The sequence below is a fragment of the Zingiber officinale genome, chromosome 7B (genome assembly GCF_018446385.1).
Source record: "Zingiber officinale cultivar Zhangliang chromosome 7B, Zo_v1.1, whole genome shotgun sequence".
NCBI classification, from domain to species: Eukaryota; Viridiplantae; Streptophyta; class Magnoliopsida; order Zingiberales; family Zingiberaceae; genus Zingiber; species Zingiber officinale.
In genome coordinates, this window is record NC_055999.1 from 35,378,647 (window position 1) to 35,386,377 (window position 7,731).

Here is a 7,731-nt window from a genome sequence, read left to right on the forward strand (position 1 = left end):
ACGCTCAAAAACACTCCAATTTCGTTCACATCCGGAAGAAGTTGTTTGACCCAAAATCCTAATTGCAAGCTTTTGTAAATTTTGAGCATCACAACCAAAGAGCTTCCACCAACTCTCTACCATAATCACAGTGAATATTAGAATATTAGATAAAGAAAACTAAATAATAAACTTAATATAATAAAAAAATTATTACCTGGACGATATTTTTGGCTGCTAAGAATAGCAGATTTTCGCCCAAAACTCCCTTGGCGATCTCGAAACATACCAATCTCATATGTTAATGCATCCAAACTACACCAATCTACCTTTGATTCTATGTAATCAAACAAACCATTTGTGATCTCTGGATGGGTAGAAAATGTGGGATCATATTGAAAAGAAGGATTCAAATAATAGGCAGCAGCATGAAGATTCTTTCTCAACATTCTATCTCATCTTTCATTGATTATGTCAGTATAAGGCTTGTAGAATCTCTCTTTGTTTTTAAAGAGCTTCTTGATGCCATTAATTGCTCTATACATGCCTCATAGACATAACCCAAAGAAGGTCTTTCATCAGTGTCACAAACACGCAAAAGACGAATAAGTGGGCCCATAATCCTCACTGTAATCAAACAATTATTCCAAAACTTTTCATCCAAAACAATTTGCTTGACCTCTTTTCCTTTGTCTATTTTCAAGAACTTTTTGTAATCTCCACTGGTGACTAGAGCTTGCAAACTATCTTTGTGATCATGCAAACTTTTTAATGCAATAAAAGTAGTTGCAAATCTAGTTTCTCCTGGACGAATAATCTCCTTCCACCCTTTTGTCTTTCTCAACCAATTTAAAGTGTACTTGTGGTTATACACAAATACAGTCACAGTTGAAGCAAGTGATACTATGGCTTTCACATCATTCATTTGACCAATATCCTTTAAAATTAAATTGATGCAATGTGCAGCACATGGAGACCAACAAATGGTTGGGTATTTTTCACTTAGTAGAGTTCCAGCAGCCTTATAATTGCTAGCATTATCAGTAACCATATGCACCACATTTCTTGGACCAACGATTTCAACAATTTCAGCAAATAAATTACACAAATTTTGTGCATTTGTCTCAACATCAGATGCATCAACAGATTTTATGAAAGATATACCTTTAGGACAGTAAACTAAAAAATTAATCAATGGTCTTTGTCTACTATCTTTCCACCCATCACCCATTATAGTGCAACCAGTTTCAGTCCAAATACTTCGAAATGAATCAATAAGTAAAGTCAAATCTTTCTTAGCTTCTCGCAACAAAGGCACTCGCAGATCATAATAAGATGGAGCTTTATACCCATGACCCATTGATGCTATTTGATCAATAGTTTTTTGAAAAAATGGAGAGTTAACAGCATTTATAGGTATGCAAGCATCATAAAACCAACGGGCAATAGCCATATCACAGTTGTGCCATTTTTCTTTACTTTGCAAAATAGCCTTGATAGTGGGTTGTGAATTATCATGCCCACCTTTAAAGAAATTATATATACCTGGGCCTAGTGTAGTGGCTTTTCGCTTTCCTTTATCGGATGGTGCACTTGCCTCATTGATTGTAATTCCTTTAGTGTGAATAATGGGAATTTCTTGGACTTCATCGCCATCAAATTCATCTACAGATCGACCAAATGGATTTTCTACCCCAAATTCTCCTTTTTTTCCTTTTTTCTTCTCAAAAATATCTTTCAAAGTTACTGAAATAGCATGCCTAACTTCTGGTGGAACCTTTCTACAGGAAACAATGCTACCCCTTGCTCCCGCTAAGTGTTGCTTCATCCTAAATATGCCCCCACCCGCAAATGTCTTGTGACAATAAATGCATGTCATAGTTTTTCTTCCTTGTGCATTTACACCTTCAGAAACATGAGCCCATGCTATATCCGCTTTCTGTCTATGACTTTGGCTTGCAGATTCTTCACTAGTAAATGGTCCGGCAGATGAATTTGCATTGCTACCAGTACCACTACTACCATCCATTATCTTGAAATATGAAAACGTAGGAATATAAAAAAAAATAACATTCTTATACACAAACTAAAAGACAAGTGTGCACATGATTAGGCTAAGCTATTGCATAAGCCAAACTGTTACAACAAAAGGCAAATAAAAACAAGATTTTTACTCTCCTTTCTTTTCCTCTATTTCTTTGCTCCTTTGAAAGGGTTATCTTCTAGCATTTAGTAAATAGATGATATGGAACTAATGTGGCTGGATTTTCTAATATTCTCATTTTCCTTTAGTTTTAAGTATTACATTCGAAGAATTTAACAAAAGGTATGTTAATGAAAATATGAACCTTTGCAGTTCATATGTTAACAAAGATAAGGAAACAAAAACACATAAATTGTTGGAGCACTCATCTACTTAAGAAACTTAAGAAAGAAGGAATCAAGCCCAGATAACTAAATGCCTTTTGTAAATCACTAAATGCCTTTTGTAAATCACTTCCTAATGTTGACTTTTTTTTTCCTTTTAGGCTTACAATGAGATGTATAATACTTACATTTTAAGCTTAGAATGAATCAGCCGTATAAAATAAATTAAGCTGGGAAAAAATGAATGGAAGCTTCAAAAAACTAAAAGTTAATGAAAATTAAGAAAACTAACCTTAGGGATTTGAAAGCTGTGAAGAAGTTGAAATCTAAAGCCTTTGAGAGTTGAGGCTGCAGTGGAGTACTGGAGTGGAGGCTGCAAGAACGGAAGAACCAAGAAGCTCGCTGGAATGGAGTGGAGGGCTTGGAGGCTGCAAGAAGCTCGCTGTCGCTGGAGTGGAGTGGAGGCTGCAGTTATGAGAAAACACAATAAAGTGGCCGCTAGGTTTCCAGACAAAGAAAAAAGTCAAAAAGCAAGCATTGTTTTGAACCGCCGGTTCACCATATCCCGGTTGAACCGCCGGTTCCCGGTTGTTGACCGATTTTGACCGATCAATTCACTTTTTCGGCTTTAATGGCTGACCGGACCGGATTATGGACCGGTTCGCGGTTCGATCGGTCGGACCGGCCGGTCCGGTCCGGTTTTCAAAACATTGCTCGGGACGGTATGGTGGTAAGATATGATGTGTTGCTATATTAGATCATCAGGTCAAAATTCGACACATTCGAGTATTGTTGGGTTTTCGGGTCGCGAAAATCGCTTTTTCGAGTCGCGGAAACCCCGAAAGCCCCTAGCCATGGATCCGTGCGAAGAAAATTTACGAAAAACTTACGAGTACGAGTTTACTATCTAGATCTACACTTAGATCTACATGTTTAGAACTTTACCCTTGTAGCGAAGCCCTTCGCGTTCCCGCTTGTCCAAACGGTGCCGGATCTCGAGAGTGTCAAAATAGACACTCCTCTAGAAGTATCCACACGAACTAATTAGGTGGAGATGACCAAAAACCAAGGTGTGCTAACACCTATGTGGTTCGGCCAAGGAAGGAGGAGAGGGAGAGCTTGAGAGGAAGAAGATGCAATAATCATCACTTGAATGAAAATGAATCCATTTTCATTCAAATTGTGGCCGGCAACATTTCCCAAATGTAACCCCCTCATTAATGCATTAAGTTGTCATCAAAGAGGGAATGTAACCTCCATGAGGTGGCACTCACTAGTAACTCCCATGAGGTGGCAACCATGATGATGTGGAATAACATCATTGGTCCATATCAATGCCAACTCACCAATGAGGTGGCATAAAGTCAAGTCAAACTTGACTTTTAATCTTCCTCTCAAGTCAAGTCAAACTTGACAAAATCTCTTCCATGGTTGATCGAATCCAACCATTTGATTCAAGCCAACTTAATATAATGAATCTAATTCATTTAATTAAATTGATTCAATGAGTCAAAATCTAAATTAGACTCATTGAGCACATGAATCAACTTGAGTCAAACTCAAGTTAGCCCAATTAGGATTACACTTAATCCAATTTGATTTATCAAATGAATCTAATTCTCTTGGTTCATCATGTGAACCTAATCTCCATCTAATTGTCCTAAGTGTGTGACCCTATAGGTTCTTGTAACGTTGGCAATGCCCTAAACCCATTTAGGAGCATAAATAATGAGCGGTATCTAGCAACACATCATTACTACCCAAGTTACAAGAAATGTCGAGATCCAATATCACCTTGTGACTACTAATTGTGACTCCTTACAATATATGACAAGTGTCCTTCTATCCTAGACATCTAGATTGGTCAATGTGAGGCATAGACCGTGTCATCCTCTGATCAATCTAAATCTTGAACTCCAAGTAGACTCACTAAATCAAATGAGCTCAATATCCCATATTGACTCATTTGGGCATGGTCATGCACTTCGTGGTCTCACTCTATCAAGAATACCGATGTCTCTCCCGTCATATTGGAGGGATAGATCCCATCTACATCAGTCACATCCCTCTGCATAATTTGTTATATACCCAGTAATCGCCTTTATAGTCCACCCAGTTACGGGTGACGTTTGACGAAACCAAAGTACATAACTCCTTATGTAGGGATCTATGGTGACTTCAGGTCTAAGGACTAGTAGTCATACTAATAGCCACATGAGAAAGTATATGACACTCATATAACGATCCATGATACTTTCTCATAGCGGGTCATTCAGTATACATTCTCTAATGTATACCCATGTGTCAACTTGATATCTCTATATCCATGACTTGTGAGATCAAGTCATCGAGTTGACCTACATGCTAGTCTTATTGCATTAACATTGTCCCTGAATGTTAATACTCGACTAGGAATGATTAAGAGTAGTGTTCCCTATATCATCTCACTATCGGTTCAACTAACCGATTGATATAGGTGAGAACCATCTACTCAAGGACATTATTATACTTAGTTTAGTTGGCACCAATACAAGTAAGTATAATAACCAAAATCTAAATGCCTTTATTTATATAGAATATGATACAATAAGTCCAAAAATACAATCATCAAATGATTGGCTCTAGGGCTCTAGCTAACAATCTCCCACTAGCACTAGTGCCAATCAGTGTAGGCTCTAAGCCCAAATGACCTAGTGTGACCATCATGCTTCCTCTGTGCCAAAGCCTTGGTCAAGGGATCTGCGATGTTAGCCTCTGTAGGTACTCTGCAAATCTTCACATCTCCTCTCTCGATGATCTCTCGAATGAGATGGAAGCGCCGTAGTATGTGTTTGGTCCGCTGGTGTGAGCGAGGTTCCTTCGCCTGTGCTATAGCTCCATTGTTATCACAATAGAGCTCAATGGGGTCAGCAATGCTAGGAACCACCCCAAGTTCAGTGATGAACTTGCGAATCCAAACTTCCTCCTTTGCTGCCTCTGATGCAGCAATGTACTCGGCTTCTATTGTAGAATCAGCTACTGTATCCTGCTTCGAACTCTTCCAGCTGACAGCACCACCATTAATGCAAAATACGAACCCCGACTGCGATCTATAGTCATCCTGGTCGGTCTGGAAGCTAGCATCACTGTAACTCTTTACAGCTAGCTCATCACTGCCTCCATATATCAAGAAATATTCTTTAGTCCTTAAGTACTTAAGAATATTCTTGACCGCTATCCAGTGACTTTCACCTGGATCTGACTGGTATCTGCTCATCATGCTCAAAGCATACGAGACATCAGGTCGAGTACATAGCATGACGTACATGATCGATCCTATGGCTGAGGCATAAGGGATCTGATCCATGCGGTCTCTCTCCTCTCTAAAAGAGGGACCTTGAGTCTTCGAAAGACTCACGCCATGTGACATCGGCAGAAATCCCTTCTTGGAGTTCTGCATGGCAAACCGAAGGAGTACCTTGTCAATGTATGTACTCTGACTTAAGCCAAGCAATCTCTTAGATCTATCTCTATAGATCTGTATCCCTAGAATACGAGATGCCTCACCTAAGTCCTTCATTGAGAAGCAACTCCCTAGCCAGGTCTTGACAGACTGAAGCATAGAGATGTCCTTCCCAATGAGTAGTATGTCATCCACATACAATATGAGGAAGACAACTATATCCCCTACAACCTTCTTGTAGACACAAGGTTCATCTTCGTTCTTGATGAAACCAAACTGTTTGATTGCATCATCGAATCGAAGATTCCAGCTCCGAGAAGCTTGCTTTAGTCCATAAATAGACCTATGCAGCTTGCATACTTTACTAGTATGCTGTGGATCTACAAAACCCTCAGGTTGTGTCATGTACACATCCTCGAACAGGTTTCCATTCAGAAACGCGGTTTTGACATCCATCTGCCATATCTCATAGTCATGGTAGGCTGCAATAGCAAGCATGATCCGAATGGACTTAAACATCGCTACTGGAGAAAAGGTCTCATCATAGTCAATACCATGAATCTGCTTGAAACCTTTAGCTACCAAGCGACCCTTATAAATAAGTCCATCCATGTCAGTCTTTCTCTTAAAGACCCACTTGCACCCTATGGGTTTTACCCCTTCAGGTGGATCAACCAAAGTCCAAACTTGGTTGGTGTACATGGATTCCATCTCGGATCTCATGGCCTCTAGCCATTTCTCGGAATCTGGTCTCATCACAGCTTCCTGATAGGTGGTAGGCTCATCCTTTATGAGCACAACGTCATCATGGTCAGATAAGAGAAATGAGTATCTCTCAGACTGACGACGTACCCTATCAGATCTGCGAAGAGGAATGTCTACTTGAACTGGTTGTTGTTCCTCAACTCCTTGTGGAACATCATCCACAATACTTTGTGGTTCCAGTTCAATTTCCATCGAGGCATCAGTGCTATTGTTTGCATCTTGAACTTCTTCAAGATCGAACGCGCTCCCACTAGTCTTTCTAGAAACAAAGTCCCTTTCTAGAAAGACCCCAGTCTTTGCCACAACCACCTTGTGCTGACTGGGATAGAAGTAATATCCCTTAGTTTCCTTGGGATATCCAATAAAGTAGCACTTGTCGAATTTGGGTCCTAATTTGTCTGAGACCTGACGTCGAACGTAAGCCTCACAACCCCAAATCCTCATGAAAGACACCTGGGCATCTCTCCCAGTCCATATCCTATATGGTGTCTTTATCACGACCTTGGATGGAACTCGGTTGAGTATAAAAGCTGCCGTGTCTACAGCATAGCCCCAAAGGTATGTCGGAAGATCTGTGTGACTCATCATAGACCGTACTATATCTAATAGGGTACGATTCCTCCTTTCGGATACACCATTCCACTGTGGTGTTCCAGGAGGAGTGAGTTGGGATAGAATCCCACACTCAGCTAGGTAGTCACGAAACTCATGGCTAATGTATGCTCCACCTCGATCGGATCAAAGTATCTTAATACTCTTGCCAAGCTGGTTCTGTACTTCATTCTTGAATTTTTTGAACTTTTCAAAGGATTCAGACTTATGTGTCATCAAGTACACATAACCATATCTACTGAAGTCATCAGTAAATGTGATGAAGTACCTATAACCGCCTTTAGTAGCAACATTGAAAGGGCCACATACATCACTATATATGAGTCCTAACAAATCAGTTGCTCTCTCGCTGTGCCCACTAAAGGGAGTCTTGGTCATCTTGCCTCGTAGGCATGACTCGCATACCTCATATGATTCAAAATCAAATGAGTCCAGCATACCATCCTTATGGAGCTGGGATAAGCGCTTGTCATTTATATGACCTAAGCGACAGTGCCAGAGGTAAGTTTGGTTCATGTCATTTAACTTGAACCTCTTGGTATTTATGTTATAGATAGGGCTCTCAA

General features: G+C 40.0%; 1 protein-coding gene across 1 annotated transcript; it reads right to left on the reverse strand.

Moving 5' to 3' along the window:
• Positions 1–448: 448 nt before the first annotated feature.
• LOC122004296 lies at positions 449–2,008 on the reverse strand. The gene has a single exon (XM_042559206.1). The coding sequence runs from the start codon at positions 2,006–2,008 to the stop codon at positions 449–451; it is 1,560 nt and encodes a 519-aa protein (XP_042415140.1).
• Between the last annotated feature and the right edge of the window lie 5,723 nt (positions 2,009–7,731).

Bases quoted from the DNA above. Each gene is read 5' to 3' on its own strand.
- LOC122004296 (XM_042559206.1), bottom strand. From the start codon at position 2,008: ATGGATGGTAGTAGTGGTACTGGTAGCAATGCAAATTCATCTGCCGGA.